This window comes from Falco punctatus, assembly GCF_963210335.1.
Source record: "Falco punctatus genome assembly, chromosome: 8".
Lineage (NCBI taxonomy): Eukaryota > Metazoa > Chordata > Aves > Falconiformes > Falconidae > Falco > Falco punctatus.
Genome location: NC_137588.1, coordinates 36708294 through 36727452, shown reverse-complemented (window position 1 = coordinate 36727452; position 19159 = coordinate 36708294). Strand labels below are relative to the sequence as shown.

At 41.3% G+C, this 19159-nt stretch overlaps 1 protein-coding gene across 1 annotated transcript in view; it reads right to left on the bottom strand.

The window, feature by feature from the left end:
* The window catches only part of THSD7B (thrombospondin type 1 domain containing 7B), a 535716-nt gene that overhangs the window by 12195 nt on the left and 504362 nt on the right, over positions 1-19159 (bottom strand). The window contains exons 20-23 of the mRNA XM_080399624.1: positions 10646-10787; positions 9107-9231; positions 8480-8597; positions 1953-2098 (exon numbers count right to left, since the gene is read on the bottom strand). Coding sequence (XP_080255750.1) covers positions 1953-2098; positions 8480-8597; positions 9107-9231; positions 10646-10787 — 531 coding nt within the window. The remainder of the gene's footprint in view (positions 1-1952; positions 2099-8479; positions 8598-9106; positions 9232-10645; positions 10788-19159) is intronic.

The following is a 19159-nucleotide window of genomic DNA, read 5'->3' as shown; positions in this document are numbered from 1 at the left end:
TGAAACTCAGCCACACAGAACACCTAGCAGGCTGTTCCTAAACATGCAGAAATCTCTCATTATTCACGTGAAGTTTATTTAGCATAAAATAGCCCTTCTGCAATTAAGAAATGCAGTCTCAGTTATCTCATAATAGAAGGTAAAATGATTTAGCCTTATAATTAATTGTTCTGTTTATATTATTACAGGAAGATACTTTAATAGTATGCATTTTGGTCTTACCATAGGATGCATTTACCTTATCTCACAAAGCATCCTTGAAAACAGGACTTCTGAAAGCTTTCTTTAGAAGGTAAGCTTAAGCTTCTTTTCCAGTAAAGCACAGGAATAAATCACCCTGTATTTATGAACTACATTTAATTCCTAAGCACCTCATTAAAGAGAAGTGAACACGAATAAAAATGGCTCCTCTCCAAAACAAAGCAAAGGGTAGAGAAACTACATCATGGTAATTTAAGGAGAGAAGCAGGCTCTATCTCACTGAAAGTGTGGGATGATATCTGGGTTAGGGAAGGTGTGATTGCTTGCTTGGAGCTGGAATTTAGCTGGGTTCTGGATGCACACACTTTTAATCTGCATGATGTGCTATTTATCTGGAGTATACAAAAGCTTTAATTCAGCTTCCCTAATAATTATCAGCTATGTTAGCTCCTATGGTTGAAGGTCTCTTCCCTATTGTTTAACAGAATTTGCTTGCATTAGCTGGAGAAAGCATAAGCTGATGGTACCATTTTGTTGTATTTATGTTATACGTAAATAAATATGAGTGCAGTACATACAAGGACCATATTCACATCCCTAGCTGCAATGAGCTGTTGTTCAATATATAAAAACATTTCTCTTTCTCTGAACTTGGACTACCCAAAAACGATCATGCTCCAGATTTCATTTGTGAAAACCTGGGAAAATTCTGGGTGTCTATTCTGCCGCCCAGAGTGTTCACTACACAGTCACCTACCGCATCTAGAAACCATGCAGGTACTCAAGGCATTCGCAGGGTGGTAGAAGGCAGAGCAGAAAACACAAGTCTTTATGTGCATTACTGGCTTCAGTCCCCTACAGGGTAGCAGCCACAGATCTGTGCACAGGTCCTGTCCCCTGGGACCAGACATCCCACCACCATCTCAGCAAAGCTGGCTTTAAGCAGCTCAAGTGGACTTCGCTCTGCCCCAGAAACATCACTGCGAAAGACTCAACTCTGCTTAAAACTGTGTTACCCACTAATACGTTTTAATGCTGGAAATGCGATTTAACAGATAAGGAGAGAGGGAAAAGAACAGAGGGGGAAAAAAAGGCACTTCAAGCCTGATGCAAGTCACTGGCAATGAAAAAATGACGGCTCCAGTGTCGAGCAGAGGTACTGAGCGTAGGTACAGCGCATCACAACTGCACCCAGCCATTTCCAGAACACTGAAAAGATAGCCAGGCTAAGAAGAAAGAGAAACCATCACTTCACACAACAATTCACACCGCTGTACCAGAGACCTTGTGGGGAAAGACCTGCTACACAGTACTTAAAAAAAAAACAAAACAACGGGGGGGGAAAAGGAAAGAAAAAAGCTAAAAAGGACTAAGCTCTCTTGAAATCTAGTGTATCTATTTTCTTGTAAAGAGTTTTTTTATATAATTTAATTATAGGTCACCACGACTATGCCCACTCAAGCACGTTTACTCCATAAATCCCCTTTAATATATCTATAAGCTTGCAGTACTTGAACCCGTACTGCCATAAATCGCTGCTGATGGCTGGAAGACGAGGTACAGAGGTTTACCGCTCCTGAACTTCCCCTGCTTTCCTACGGATCTTACCAGCACCTTCAATAGCCACAAAGACAACTCCCACCCACCAGCAGTGGCCTCCATCAATTCTGCCACGTAATGACGATTTTTGTTGTCGACCCTGGCCGCTGGGAAGGTGAGAAGCCCTCGGGGAGCGCTGGAGAAAGCCGTACCTGGACTCTGCAGGGAGACCACGGGCCCAGCAGCCAGCTGTAGCAGGGCTTCACTGGGCAGCTCCTGTGCTGGGTGAGCTGCTCTGGGCAGGGTCTGCCCTCGCCCGCTGCCCGCAGGACCACCGAGCGCCCACGCACCATCTGGCCTAGGAGAGGGGAGAAGACAGGACATGGTGAAGGAGACCAGGAGGAAGAAAGAAAGGCAGATTTTGTCATTTATCAGTATTCCTAGTTCATTTTCCAGCACTAAAATCTGTTTAAAAAGCAATTAATTGGGAAGACTATTTGGATAATATGGATGCAATTGCTAAGTCTAAGTGATGCAAGTCCCTGGTATTTTCAAACATTTTTTGAACACAGTTTTGTGTGTTTTCCAAATATCTTACTTGTTTATGCAACATATTTAAATACTTGACTAAATCCTGATTATTAAATATGACACAAAAATAATTCCTATGGCAGCATAATTTCGAACATTATACGTTCAATATGTTTCCAGAGATTTTTAACAAATGAAATTTTCTTTTTATGAGCAATTATGTGCATCTAATTTGAAAACTGCAAACACTGTAGTGGCTATTACCGTCCATAACCACTTCTGCCATTTCCATTAAAATCCTATTTATTATTGGTGCAAACTTCTTCAGCAACTGAATGGAAAAAGCAATTATGTTACTACTTTTGAAATAGTAAAAGTGAATATATTCATTAGTTACTGCAATTCCATTTCCGTCTCCTTTGCTGTCCATTTACGTCCAGGAATGTTTTCACTCAAAATGTTTCAATTAGAATCCCAGCTCCAATTAAAAAGAAAAGTGAGGGGGGGGGGGGGAGCCTTTATGCAACGGGATGCAGAAGATTGTGCCAGGGATACAGTTTCTGCCTTGACTTTCAATAGGCGTGGATTTGAGAGGCAATTAAAAAAAATAAAAGTTCTGGGTAATAAGGGCACAGACATGCAAAAAGACAAGGCAAGCAGTAATTGCCAACTCACTGAAAAGGAAAGAGATAACATGTTGTGGCGGAGCTCTCCCATTTGGATCGCAGTCAGCTAGCTGCAGTCGTGAGTAGAGGGTAGCCCGGGGGGGAGCGAACACCCCCACAAAGTGGGGAGGCTGCGATATCCAGCCAGATCCTTCTCCCAGCTATTTATACACATGCTTTTTAATTAACGATACTACAGCTGGGTTTGAGGTACATCTCTAATAACAGTCATCGCAACTGTCTACGGAGCAGCGTTTCCAAAAACATTTTAGCAAATAAAAATTAAAACCAGACACACCTGAAAAAGCTACTGACAGATACCTTAGCAAGCTCTCTTCCCTTTACAATGCTGTTCCCTTGCTCTGACCCATTGAATTCCATTTTTAAGCCCATTTAAACCAATTTTAAGACTTCTTTCTTTACCAATTCTAATAACCTGGACCCAGGGAGTTTGTAACAGAAATGATGATAAAAGCTCTTATCCACAGGACTGTGCATTCAGCCATCATGGGATCAGATACATTAGAAGGTGGAAAAAAATCCTACCAGCTGAGAGGAAAGGTAAAAAACTCCTGCGGTTCACTGGGGGTCAGAGCAAGGGAAGCAAACCCGCGCAGCCTGCTGCTGGCAAACCCCACACAGCACCCCCCTGCCCAATAGACCAAAATTCGCTGTTCCTGTCTCTCCAGCACTGGACCAGATTTGCCGGTTTCTTCTTAATTCTGAATGCTGAGGACTGGCAAGCAATGGAAAAGGCTCTTTGGGAAACTGTGGGAAGCCCGCGGCCATGGGGTTTTCGGGATGCCCTGGGGCAGGCGGCTCACCCACACCAGGGAGCTCTGCAGCCCCGCCAGGCACGGGCTCCCAGCACGGAAAAGGAGGTCTCCTAAGGTTAAAAAAATCTGATTTCATTAGGAAGGACTTGCAAGCCTGAAGCATTCATCAAGCTATATTAATTAATGAAATAATTTCCCTTCATACACACTGTTTAACATCTTTCTAGTAAAATATAAATGCGAAGATCATTGAATAGAAAACACGATTATCCTTTTAAGAGGAATTAAAAACCGCTCTGTAATTATTTACATTTTATTTTCCTACAGCTGGCTATCCAATCCATTTAAACTCACTACAATCACAATGGTCAGCTGGTGCTTGACTCATTTAGCCTTTCACTTTCTTTGTATATTGTGAATAAGTCAAGAAAGAAAAAAATTCCACTGGTATCTTTCTTTGCCCAAGCACTGTGGTGAGTTTTGGCAAGATCTGATTTCTTTTTCTCACTCCACAACATTATCTAGGTGCTCAGTTACCATCTAAGTAGCAGAAAAACTCCCTGTTTTTACTTCTTAAATACCTTATCCTTTGCTGCCTATAGAGAACAGAATCTCACCACGTCTGAAATTAATTTGCTTTCAATACAAACTCTGGAAGGGTCAAAGCAATCCTAGCTATTTCTTTAATTTCCCAGTGAATTTTCCTTTAATTTCCCAATGATTTGGCCACATCTCTGATTCCTTTGCTCTGCAGTGTTAAATGATACAGAGGTTAAGAGAGAAAGTGTGTGTGATGAAAATTGAAAATAAGTATTTCTCCATAACCTCAAATTTGTCTTTAGTTTAGAAACGGGGGAAAAAAGAGGCTAGTCTTGTTAATGCTGGTCACTTAAAATTCTGTTTTGCATCAGCAGCTAAAATTTCTTCTCATAAACATAGGAACATATTTTCAAATCAGAAGAATAAGATTTTTTACCCCAAAAAATCCATTGCCATTCCTTGCATTTTATCCCCACAAAGTGATGTGTCGTGGCTGAAACCAAGATGATTAAAATTCCTGCTAGAGTTCATCCCAGTCAAAATCACTGACACGTCGTTATCTGTTTGATGAGCATGAGCAGAGCGTAGAAAACAGCCCTATCAGGCAACCACAAGACGAGAGCGTGGCTCAAGTTACTTAAATAAAGCTCTGAAGGTCAGCTTAGGTCAAGTCACAAGCAAACGGGACTGGTGATAAATGAGGCTTTTCCCCTCCTTCCCACTGCCAGTCCCTTCAGCAGGCACTGGGGCATCCACGGCTCAGGGAGAGGTTCTGGTGGCCTCTCTTCCAGCAACGTCTCCAGCACCACGAGACTGGACCTTGCCAAGTTTGAGTAGCAAGCGAGAAAAAGTCATGAAAGTTTCTTCTTCAGAAGGCAAAACCAAAAATATTTTCCCAAATTGGCACTGAAGCAATGGAAAATGTAACCACCACATTTTTCAGTCGTGCACATCCCTGTCCCCATCCTTTCCATCCCACAGATCAGTCTGGTGTTGGGGTGCACATCTCTGCAACCTGCTACGGTCACTCCCGGGCTCTGAGGACTGTGCAAGGCATGGCAGTGCATTCAGCCCTAGGTAATTCCGGTAAATCCCATAATTTATCAGATGAAGTCAGCTTTACAAGTGGAAAAGCATGGGTTTAGGTGGGTTTATACTATTTAGCATTCCTGTTAGACAACTTGGGAGAAATCATATGGGATTGGAAAACGTTTACGCAGAAAAATTCAGCATCCTCATGTATTTATTTGCCTTAACAAAGGAAATACAATTTGCTGGGGATTATCCTTACCAAACATCTTCCCAGTAACTCTGATTCAGGCCGTGGGAGCACCATCCATTAACGCAGTACTATACATCTTTTCATAGCAGTACAGCAACTGATATGAGGAACCCTAATATATAACCCACCGTCAGCCTAAAGCCCTAACCAGCATCCTGAACAGATGCTGCCCAGAACTACAGCTGCAACAGGCAAATATCAGTTACACATCTCCGTAGGCTCAGTGCAGGCAGGAAAGAGAGATCTACTTTACTCATCATCATTTATAAAAATCAATATATTCGCCTTTGGCTGCTCTGTACCAGTACCGTATTAGCTGTCAGTGCCACATATACAGCGGTGCCGCTTCATGTTTAAATGCATTGTTCCATAAAATAAAAGCTGAGCAAGAGAAAGGTACCATCCATTAAAATATATCACACCAAACCACTATTGGAAGAGTTGGACAGAATAAAAATGTTAGCAACAATGCTCAAGTTAAGAAACACATGAAAACATAAATCCGGCAATACTAAAATTTGATCGGAATGATATTTAAATAATGTTTGGAATCATTTATGGTACTTCAGCAGGCCCTTCTCACACTCTCCTAGAAAAGTCAGAAAAGTAGAATATTATTGTGAGGGGAGCCAGTAACGGCGCGTACAACTGGTCTGCTGTGAATTATTTCTGAGAACTGTGCATTTAAGGCCCACGTTTTAGCTTTATCAAACAGTGCACGATTACTTATTTGGCAAAGGGAAGCTGAATCAGTGTTTACTACAGCCAATTCCCACAACTCGTTTATTGTCATCCTTTGGTTTTCCCTCTCTAATTGGACACTTCATCCTAGTCTCACAAACGCCTCTGAGAAACTCATGATGATTTCAAAGGTACTGCAGCCTATGAACCTTCAGGCAGGAAACCCTCACTCGATTAATCTGTGAAGTACCACCTGTAGATGAGTACATAATTAACATCTTCTCTGTTAATACCATCATCAAGTAGTATTTATAATCAACTGGCACTGGGTGAAGATCCTGAAATGATGGTATTTCTGTTGTTGGAACCACACAAAGGCCACAGCCACAGGACAGGTGCCAAGGTCCCTCCATCACAGACGTTTGATATCAGAGTAGCTCCACACTTGACGGCTTCTGCAGCAAAACTCAGATCAGGACTGGTGCTGCAGTAAAATAAACCACGCACTTGGAATAACCTGGATGCAAAGCACTTCTGTTTCATTGATGTTCATGCTTTGGGATGAGATTCAGAAGAGTCTTGGGTTCCTGCAAAACTATTCAAACGATAGAGAAGGGCTGAGCAAAACTTGGCTTCTTGATGATATAATTGTTAAGTCAGATTTCTCAGCTGTTTAGCTGCTGTAGGTTCACAAAACGGTATCTCCAACTTTTAAATTGTACACGACAACAGCCTGAACAGTATGAGCCAGCTCTCCAGCCAGCAGTATATCACAGTTATGGTCTCTAAGGACCAGAAGATGACCCATAGACTGAGCTGAGCTTCAGCTGGACCGTGTGGTTCAAGCAGCCTTAATGAGGTTTGGCACCTACAGCCAGGACACTCACAGGAAGGTCTGCTTCAGCAATGCACGGATGTTTCCAGTTTTCCTCTGCAGAAGCCCAGCTTCGATTTAGGGCACTGAAGTAACTGTTTGCTCCTTACATGCACTGGCAACCATCAGCTCTTCAACCAGTCTTTAGGATTTGCACAAGCATGTCAGGATCAGGGGCAGAATACAAGGCATACCTTTATCCAGCACAACCCTTCGCAAACTAAGCAATGTAAGAGCTCAGGGTGGAAAAACCTTCAGGCATTATCTAAGGTGAGCTGCATCTTTAGCATGCTAAAAGGCATAAAGAAGTTACCACCTGTTTTTGCACCATAACTCTGTTTATTTTAGTAAGTAATTGAACTCCCCCCCAAATAATATAAGTCTATTCAGCAACATGAGCATTAATGCTTCAAATTGGGTTTTGAAGAGAAAATAAAATTTGGAATTAATAGTATTCCTAGTGTGTTGTTAAAACACTGGCCATGAATTATTCATTTCTGTTAAGAAAGCACTACTTTACAAAAGGGCTAAAAGCTCGGCAAAGAAAGAACACCACTAATCCAAATATTAAGCTTTTTCTGTAACATTCTTTGATCTCTAAAATCCATCTGAAGAAATCACTTTCTGGAAGTTAAGAGCTTTTTTCTTTTTGACCTTAAGTGAATTTGATTCAAATATACATTATGGCTCTTGAATCTTAAAGACCATTAGCTGTACATCTAATGCACGTCAGAAGCCTGGGAAGCTTATTTTGAATACAACCTTCAACACATTTCCTCATGTCAATACTCAAAGGGGGTTTTAATCATATAAAGTTAAAAAAAGGTCCTAATCCTTTCACTTTCTGCATGCTGGTGAGCACTACTGGCTATGGAAAAACTTGCTGGAGTTACTGGAGTGATACGTTCAGAGACCTGCCGATACAAGATGGAGACAGGCACTTACTAAACGACGAAAAATAGTTTAGTGGTTTTTCAACAGGATGTAATTATGTTACTAAAAGTAACTTCAGCAGAAGATTTGTATTTATGTACCTGTTTCTTAAGAATCCCGTAGCTCTCCCCCGCTCTTTGCTAGCTCTATGTACTCCCCCTGTCCCAGGGGTTAATGTTTCCTATGACTCAATTCTGAGAGTTTGAATTAATAAAATGATCCCTCAGGCATCTGTCTACTTGTTTCCTAAGTTGCATTTTCACTTCAGAATACTTTGAAAATAGCCTGCTTTGTTCAAAAAAACTCAGGACCTTGAGGGCATCCCAAATCACATCTGAAGGGTTCGGTGAGGCTGGGGAAGGTCCCCATGCGCCATACCCCTGCTCGAGGGTTCTGTAAGCCCTGCCTGTGCCACCTTGCTGAGGGGTGGGGGGGAAGGAGGCAAGGGGGGACTCACCACCAGCGCCGCACGTGTGGGAGCACTGCGACCAGGCTGACCACGCTGAGAGCTGGCAGTCCACCGCACACCCCACCACGCACCGGCTGCTCATCTGCACGGGCTTCTCCAGGTGCAGCTGTGAGATGACAAGGAAACGGAGGTGTCAGTCTCCCCAGGCCCCTGGCCGCCTCCTGCCAAGCCAGGCAAACGATAAGTGGCAGCGGCTGCGGTGTGACACCGGCATCACTGCTCACGGGGAGTTCTGCCAAGGGTGCAATTGGTGAAAGCGGTTTCAGTGTTGAAGCATTTCACGTCAAGTCCCTCAGCGTTTGGGTCTTGCTCTGAAAGGACAATCCCAGTCTTCTAGCAGGGCAATCTCCCTGGGCACGAGCTTTGTTGGAGCCACCGGGATGGTGCGGGGCTGGCAGCTGTGCTCCACACATTTGAGTCGAGGAGTGACACCACCCACTAACCCCCCCGGGGATGCTTCATTCCCCAAAGCACTCAACTGCTGCACTCCCAGTGCCAAACACAACTTCTCCCCTATTTATGGACCATGTCCTGCTGTGGACCAGAAGGCACCAGCTTTCTGGAAACAAAACAAAGCACTCCGGGTGTTCCCCTGCCCCATGCACGCGCGTGTACCGTTCTCACCCTCCGGCAGAGCTGCATGCTGACGGTGGCCCCGTCGCTGCGCTGGCAGCTCAGGAGGCGGCGACGCTCCCCGTGCCCGCAGGTGGCATTGGCACCCAGCTGGCACCCGCTCCAGCCTGCGGACACAAAGCAAAAGATGCTGTGCTGCAGGTCAGCACCGTCATTTGGTTTTCACAGCTTTTTACTCAACATGCAGGCTACCTTCGCCTAAGGCAGAGCTGCCCCGTGTCAGGGCATCCCACACACAAGAACACATACAAAATAAAGTTCTTAAACCTCAGTGAGCCTCTCAGAGGAGGAAGCACTCACTCTGCTCTCAGATATCCCCTCAACGCAACTGGTACATCAGAGTGCACAGAAAACTGTTAGACGCTGATAAAGTGTATCAGTTCAACCCAGTCGGCACAGTTACAAGACTGTATTGTCTGAAGTAAAATTTCACTTTGATAAAGTCGCTGGGGAAGTTTCTGAAGCGTAACTCTGGTTTCACCTATTCCTTGTCTCAAGGCAAAGCTTTCCATTATTTAAAACTAAGACCTTATACTCATGAAATAAAAACAGTGCTTCTAGTAGAAGAAAATTCATATTACTTGTCTTAAATTATGATGGCCAGAATACAACTAAACTGAAATAAGCCTTAAAACACCATTTAAAATAAACAAAAAGCATAACACAACTACAATTTCCATATACCACCAACAAATAGGAAGCATACAAGAGGAAAACCTATTAACTTTGTGTCTTCCACCTCTGATAAACATCAACATGTAAATGTTCTGTATTTCTGAAATGTGATGATAAAAAAGGCATCATCTCGCTGCCTGTGTGTTTCTACGGCTTTTATTTCAAACAGGCTGAGTTTATATTCAGATGTTTTATCCTGCTGTGTTCTCCCTTTCCACCAGCCCCCAAACTCCTCTTAGATCTCTCTCAGTTTTTCTCGTTTATGTGAGCTGGTCAAAACGAAAGGAATTTTCCCTCCCCCCCCCCCCCCCCCTTTTTTTTTTGTTAGTTTGTTTGCAGCAGACCTAATTGCTTCTAAGGTCCTAAATAATGCATTTTGCTCTGAATATCCTACATCCACCCACACAACCCATATTGCTTCAAACCCAACTTTTCTTCATATTATTTGCTTCACCAGAATCACGCGGATGACATTCTTTTAACTGGATTTTTGTAATTAATTCTGTTGATAACCCACCAAATGGAAGAGATCCCACTTAACCTGTTTTGTTTCCAGTGTACCTGCAATGACAACTTAAATACAAAAATTGTGCATTTGTCCACTAACCTGTAAAAACTCAAGAATGTAATTAACTCTTGAAATCAGTGATGACTACATGTAACATCTTTTAATGTCAAGGCTTTAACCATCACCACAAGCAAACATAACTAAAAATACAACTGCAGAAAGCCTTTAAGGAGCTGAATCTTTTATACAGAGATACTTGGAAAAGCAGAACATCAATTTAATGTGTATTGTAATTGCTGTCGCTTGATTCTAAGAGTATACTGGAAAGTTATACTTACCTGTGAGATTGTACTGATAGTGGAAGCAATTTTGGTTAAGAATACATGGCTTCACTTGTGAATCTTCAGGGCAGGGCTTTGCATTGACAGAAGACCTTAGCACTTGCCGAGTTCGGGTTTGCATAACATTCGGATCACACACCTGTATAGAAGAGTGATGGACAGTACAAGAGACGCTTGTAAATCATACAGATACCAACCGCCTGCGGCTGTTACATGCACATCCATGGCCATAACAAGACACTATATAATCACACTGCCATTCTAAAGATACTTAAAAGCATGTGAAAGAAATATGGTTCAAAGGTAAGGATCAATGTTACTAAAAGTCATCTTTTGTCCACCCTGATTTGGCTATTTTAGGCACTCCTATACTATTTATTTCTGTTTGTTTTTTTTAAGGATCCCTGGGGACAACAGCACAAAGACAGTGCCATTTTGCCATGTTCTACTTTCCACCTCTTTCCAAGCCTTCTAGTAAAATGCCATAATACTGAATAACAGGACAGGATTTCTGGCACAATTAATGCTTTTTTTTAAGCAATAACTGATGTTCCAGCAAAGCTTTCAGTTTTAGGAGGGACATTTGTAATTGCTTATCAGTTTATGAAGCTGACAACAAGACAGGATGACTTTTCAAAGAATGTGATACAAATACTGATGTCCGAGAGGCCATAAACCAGGATTTGCTTGTTTACATTTGTATGTAAATATGAACCAACTGAGGCAGTTTTTCATTTGTGTTTGTATATCACAGGCACAAAAATTGTTTTCAGCAGCCCCCCATCCTCGCTGTCTTAGCATTGTGGCATGGGGCTGTTTTGTTTTCCATTGTGCTGCAGACTTAGTGACCAAACGCTTTCAGCCTTCCAAGAGACAACCCCTTTGTGCAGAGGAAAGCATCTTCTCATTCCCACAAATCCCCCCCAGCTGCCCCCTGCTCACCCCTCCTCTGCAGCGCAAGAGAGCTCTTCTCTTTGGCTGTCACACAGAGGTGTCACCCGGCTCTGCCTACACATTTCTTAAGTTTTTCCCTTGGTTTATTTAACTCGAGGCTATAGCATAAGCACTACCTGGGCCATGGGGAATGTGGTGCCACTGCCCCAACCCCAGCTGTTGCACTTGTTTCTCATGCCAAGGAGAATTTTTCCTGTTTCAGGAGGAAGGAGTTCCAGCACCAAAGATTAAACGTCTGTGACACCAGGCAAGGCTAAGGTGAAGAGCACTAAGGATTGCTGCTTTGTTTTGTTAAATGAAATCACGAAGTGTCAATAAGCTTATCCCGAAGCCAGGGTGATTTCTGTACCTGCAAGGCTGGAACAGAAAAGCAGCCCCAAGGGCAGGGGCTCTGACCCACCGAAACTCCGCAGAGCTTTCCCATAATCTGGTACAGTGGGAATGGCTGCATGGAAGTGGTCACAGCAAACTAATGGAAAAAAATCCCTACTAAAGGTATTCACAGCCATTTCCCAAACAAGATGACCTATTTAACTCCTAACAGTCCCTCATTAGGACTAAAGATTGCTCAGGAACAGCAAAGAAAACAAAAAAACCCAATGCATGCACGAATACATTTTCATAAAAGCTTGGGAATTTAAACCATGATTTTTCTACAAAGTACTTTAATTACAAAAAATAACTAACAGTTTAAAACCACAGGCTTATTATCATGCAACAAACTGCCTGCACAGGTGAAAGTATGGATAATTCCTGTATTGTGAATATTAAAGAGAAACGTAATGGCATTGCAGCACAAACCCAGATCTCAGACTTCTGTAAACTGGATTAGTTGCACAGACAATAGCATAACTAAACAGAATACATATCAGGACAAACAGGAAAAAAACTCTGGTCTAGTCTTAAAATACATAGCCAGGGCCTATTTTCCCTTCAATTACACTATGTGAAAGAAATTCTATTATGTCCCTATTACTGACACACACCTTGTCAAATAATTTAAAATGGTAATCTTATTCGAATATCCATAGTCATCTAAAATACCCAATTGCTCTTAATTATCTGAAAATTAAACCTATGTTAACTGTTTACCAACAGTTTGCTGGCTTTTCCACAACTAATCTGATTGCTCAACCTCACAACTAACACTAATAACTTAAATAATTTGCCAATAAAACAAAACAAACAAAATAAAAAAAATCAAATAAGGTATATCAGTAGCTACTCCTAATTAATGTTTCTCTGCATTATGTTACCAAAGGCGGAAAAAAAAAATCAGTGAATGCTGAGACAGAAGTTAAGTCTGTGCCATCTCGGAAATACCTACTTTTGCTCCCTTCAAAATAAGAACCTGCAGACAGAAAATATGCATCATTTTCAGATAAGTAAATTCTTTTAATAAAAGTCTTCCCCCCCCCCCCCGCCCCCGCGGCCTAGCCTGCATCCCATTGTGCTCAAGTAGAGGGCACTGATGCAGCTCAGTGCTGCACACACTGTCGTACAGCCCCCCAGATTCCCGAGCTAGCAGGACCATTTTCCTTCTCAGATGTCCTCCCAGTGGGTAGCAGACCAGTCCAACAGGTCAAAATCTGGTGTCTGACAGGATCCAAATAAACAACTGGTTTACTGCGGCTCCGAGACCAGCGTTCTCACAGCGCTGATGAGCCACGTTGTTCACAAGTCAGAGTCAATGCGATAAGCTCCCCACTTTCACCAGTTTTGAATAATAAAGAACCTCTGTAGGAAAAGTGTTCATTTAATCAAGCTGAGTACATGGGAAACATGCAAAAATTCAAAGTCGGCAAACTGTAACTAATATCCTGTAATATTATTTGTCGAATTTCTCTTTACGTCAGTTGAGAAGTCAATTTAGTTTTATAATTGATTTTCTGGCCTTACTCTTTCAAGTTAACTATGTAAAAAATTGAGCCAAATATGTATGGAACTGAATAAGCAGCAGGAGGGAATGACTTGCAAAGAAAAAGATGAAAGCTGGGAATTTCAAAGGAGCAAAAGGGAGCTGAGCATCCAGCTACCCTGGAATCTCAGTGGGCTCGGGTCCACAACTCCCACAGGACCCCTGCAAAATCCCAGGCTTGAAAAATTAAATATTTACAATGTGGCAAAAGCTGAGGAATGGCTTGGCAGACTCAAAGTCATTTAGGGGATGGGAACGGTCACAGTTACAGAGGAGGGATTGTTCCCAATGGCAACATGCTAAGGTTATTAACAAGCAATAATGAAGAGACGTGTGTAAGCTGCATAGCAGGAGGAAGATACTATGTCACCATTGCCACTACTGCCATCACTGCTAATGACATCTATCTAGTCCTGAATTTGGATCTTAAAAAATACCGAGAGAAAAACCAATCACCACCAATGGCAAATTATATTTTTAGGAGGTAGACCAGAAACAGCAGTTATTAATATTATAGATAAGGCAGCAAAACCAAGATATATTACTTGATTAATTAAAGTAAAAAATATCACATAATTAATTAAGATTTGGGCAAGATTATGGAACGGGTTGATTCCAAATATTCTCACAAATTAAGAAAATGACGAAAACAACATGACTGTTCAAATACTTTTCCACACGAACTAGTGAAGGCACATTGATCAAGGCTGGATCTGCTCTATCCAACTAGGCATCCAAGTGCCTTACCACAAGCATACACGAATCTAGAATTTTGGGAGTTTTAAATAAGTAAAGCTCTCTGTGATTCAGCAATCCTTTGAGGATTATTTTCATTTACAGCTTCCCCCTTCCAATGAGTAGATGCTATACTTCCAAAGACATTGTTTTACTTCCTACCGTTCTATTAACAACTACTAATTTCACTGACCATAGATTGAGCTTTTTTAAAAAATATTTTTACATTAAGACAGCCGTTACCGCCTGTGAAGTTGTCACAATGGGCTTGTGCCCAACATTTCTTCTACAGTGGAAGCACAAGGAAGGAGGAAAAGGGGCACCCAACAACACTGTTAACAGAAAGGCAGGTGCAACAGGAGCATTCTGTAGTGGGAGTTTAACTTCTGACTTGTATTTCTGAGATCATCTCTTTATGGTCACGCTGCTTATTTTTATGCCTGTGGTTACAAATCTTGTAACTAGCTTCCATAGCTGGAGAATCTGGTACATTACAATGGGGCAGAATTGAGCGTAACAGCAAATCTTAGGCTGAAATCGAAAGCCAAGGTGATAGACTTAGATTGCAATGATTTATTAAGATATATTTAGGCAGTGTCAAAGCCAGGGCATGGCTGAACTGAGCACAATGCAGAACCCCATGCAGGTGCTGAAGCTCTCCACATGCACAGAGCTTGCTGATCCATGCTGGGGTCCACATCGAGCAACTCTGCACAGACCTCATGTAGAAGAAAGAAAAAAAGAAGGTGGGGTGAAATTCAGCTTCTTGCTTGAGTCTCGGCTCCAGGGACATCTCCAGCAAACTGCAGTAAGAGCAACTGTGGAGACTCGGCACCTTCCCCTGTTCCTTCCAGGAAAGTGAGGCTCTGCTCTGCCAGAGGGCTGGTGCTACCAGGATGGACAAGTAATTCATGCTGAAGCCTGGGGACCATCAGAGTTTAGTGCCCACTTTGCAAGTGGAAAACCTTTTTTTCAAATTCTGCCTCTATTCTGGACAACTGAAACCCACTTCCAATACCATCCAGACTAGAAACAGATTAAAGATTTATGGATCAAAGAAGGACAATGAATATGGGTCCCAGTTGGCCATAAATATAAGAGAGGAAAAAAGTCCTTATGAAATGGAGGTAGCTGTGATGACGGAGGTAGAACGCCAGAGGCCTGGAGAACTCGATGTATCTTCAAGGTTAGGTGCCAACTCAGTTTGGCCATTAAGTTTTACAGACTATGTTGTTTCTTGGATTTAAGCCAGATTCCTACTTGATGACTGTGAGCAATGGGGTGTGTAATTCACGCATGTGCTTCCTTTGGAATCACCGATAGGAATGGAATTAATTTCTGGATAGAAGTAATAGCGGGGACCTAGCTCAGGTTGCACATCAATAGCTTACAGCAGTAGGAGGTCATACACAGACACAGTAAGTTTCTTTATGTGTATAACTATACCGCCTCAGTCTACTGTATTAAATCTCATCCATTATCCTCTTCTATGAAGTGTGAAAAAGTGGAGCTAAAGCCAGGGATCTATAGGCCAGATTATATAAACCACTTCAGAAACACAATATTTTAAAGCAAGAGAGGTACATAAAATGTTAAGGTAGACATGAATCAGAGTTTTTCCCAAAGGACCATTTAGAAATTATAAAAGCCATCATCTTGATTCTATGGAGGAATTCTTGGCACTGGTAACTACTACATTTTATAATAATTCTTTTAGCCAATCACATCTTCCCACCATGACCACTTGTCATTATTTTAAGCTAACATAAAAAGCGAGGGACACAAACATACACAAAGGATGTACCCAGCCTTTCCTCCAGACAATAACCAAACAGACAAAGCACAGAAATTTTGTTCTGGAAGAGAAGGATATCAAATAAAATAAAACTGCGAGGTTATGTATGCTAAAGTCCAGAGTAAGAGCTGTTAACATATCACATGTTAATATACACTATTAGACATTCTTTGGGATGGATTTCAAAAGCTGTCCACTGATCTAAGCTTTCGTATGTGTTATAATTGTACAGCACAAAGGTTGTAACACATTAGAGAGCCCTTTAAGTTGTTTTATTTATCAAACAGCTTGTATCATGCACACTGGTCTATAAATAGCTGACCACATATTTAACTGGCTATTCATACGGAAACATACAGCCACAAACTAAGGCAAATGCATTGGTAGCAACAGGATTTGACTATTTTTAAGAATGCAATGAACCATTATATTGTTCATGCCAATGTGGATGTTTTGTAACAATTTAACAAGCCATTTACAATAACATGAGCAGTCTTTTAAAATGAAAATGCATTTGCATAGATTTTCTTTTTGAGATGTGCCTAGATTCTGAAACCTTATCTGCCTCCATATAGAACCATTACTTTTTAAAAAAATCATTATGAATGAAGATGAATAAAAATAGAATTAATCTAAAAATGCAGCAGTTACCAACTTTTTGATAAAGCTATTAAAACCCAATATCAAATCATAGCTATGCATAAGGAGCTGTGCATGTTCTTCCAGAAAGCCTTAGATCAGCACGATTATTATGCTTGACCTACAGAAATTATCTCTTGGGCTAGAAATACAACTCTGTGCAAACTCTATTCTTCAATCCAGCCTCCATACTGCAGGTCCTCTGGCAAACCTACTTATAAAGGTGCTAGTCATGATGAAGACTTTGGTAACACACGGAGGCTCAGAGTCTACAGGACTCCACAGTTTCTCTTCCAGCTGGCATTTCCAAACTCTAATGACTCCCACTTGCATCTGCCATGAAAGTCAATTCAAAACATGACAGCTGGCTGTAGTGCCCGGTGCCACTTTTAATACGATCGGTTATTGCAATCCCCTGGCATTCAAGAGAATAATAACTCAATTGTCACAAGTCCTGAGCACTGTACATCGCTATTGATCCATGAGGAAAATGCTCATTGAAACAGAGACAGCTGTTCTCGCTCACTAGACATGTAACCTCCTATAATTAACTAATTTTGAACCTCTTGGAATTAGTTGCTAGAAATGCCAACAACTGAGGCAAACAAGGAGGCCACTCGGATCGGCTACGGGTGCTGTGACAGCTATCCACACGACACAGAGAGCTAACAAAATAAATCTGAGGTAATTACTTCAGGGACTTGTAGCACAACTCGCATATTAACTCTTTTTAAGAATGCTTTGATGAATTCAATTGCAGTCAATTAATTACATTTCCAAGTCAGATGAATACATAGTTGAGACACTGCAGGACGTACATGTTAGTCGATCACTGAATATGTAACAGAGATGACAGGATTTTGGTTTCCAGATTGTTTAGCTGGGTCTTTGAGCAATCAAGTGATGATGTCTGACTGAACACACTATTGTAGCTGAAATGAATGTGAAATCTCTGAAGCAAAATGCAAGTCAGTCTAATTTGCTTTTGATTTTTTTCCCCTAGCTTTTTCTAACAAGCTTCAAACTGTTATTTTGAATGGCTTTAAAGCCTTGATATTTAAGTTACATGGATGTTACTTAGCGATAAAGAACAAAACTTTATGAGCCAAAACTCAGTCCTCAATCTGAGGGAAAACCATTCCAAATTTACTTCTCATGATAGAGAATGTGAGAATAATAGGGAAGCTTGAAATCAGTAATTCTGAGATCTTTGAATCCAGTAAAGAGACAAAATGTCCAAAGTAACTTTGAGGTATTACATTTCAGACACCTGCACTTCTGGGTCATAGCTGTGCCATTAGAGGAAATCCTAAAATTTAGCTATGTGTAGCAGTGTTAAATAGCACTATAATCACGATGCAAAAAAATGCAGTTCAGTTGGAAAATATACGTAAAAGCATCGTGGGAGAGTCTGAAATTAGAAAAGTCCACCTTAGAAACACAAATATTTAAAAGGGAAAGGCAGCTAAAAAAGGTAGAACAAGTACAACATTTTAGTAGAAAGAAATATCGAAGAAAATATTTCCTATTGACAAAGCAGTCACCACCTTTATGACTCATTGATTTCAACATGATTCAGGATCATTTACCATCCTGAAAGTGGAAAATTCACATGGGAAGAGTATTGCTACAAGATAAAACCGAGTAATACCCTAGAAAGTATCTGGAGTACAATGACATATTGACAAAAGGTACACTGGATAATCTAAAAGGCCTTTTTATATGCAGCTGATAAGAGTTAGTTACTCTGATAGCAGGATGAATTTATTATCAACACTATAAAATATGAGCTGAACACCAAAGCGACTGGAAAAGAATTCTCACCTGACCAAAACCTTAGGTAAATATCCCAAATCAAAGAGCTACTGCGGCAAAGATGAAACTGAAATTGTGATTGTTCATTTCTTACAAACTAGAATTTGTCAAGTTTCATAAATCCTCCTTATCTCCAGCAAGCCAAACATGACCAGAGATACAGGAAGATTTCCTGGAATGATCTTTGGCAGCTGCCTCACAAGAGTGCTACAACTAAGAGTGCCAACTATTTTGATATGAAATGTAAATATACTTGAAAAAGAGCAGCCAGAATGTATGGTTTTGCTTTTTCATTGCAATATGATGTGATCCTTCAAATTTTTCAGATTACAATGGGGAAGAGAAAGGAGCCATACTTAAAAAAACAATTTTCAGTGAATATTCAGAAAGCATTTCATACATTCTTGGAAGACAGGCACTTACTTCCAGTTTGGCATGAATCAGAAACCACACATGAGCATACCAGCTATTGAGCAAAATTCCCTCAAATACAATTAAACAGACAGCCCTAATGAGCAAGAGGTTCTACACACGCAAACTTAATGATGTGGGATGTGATTTTTCTGGGGCTCCATGGGAAAACATTTGACAGAAGGCTGGGGGCACAACAGGTCTGACCGCAAGATTTAACGTGAGATTTGGCTCTAGATGCAGA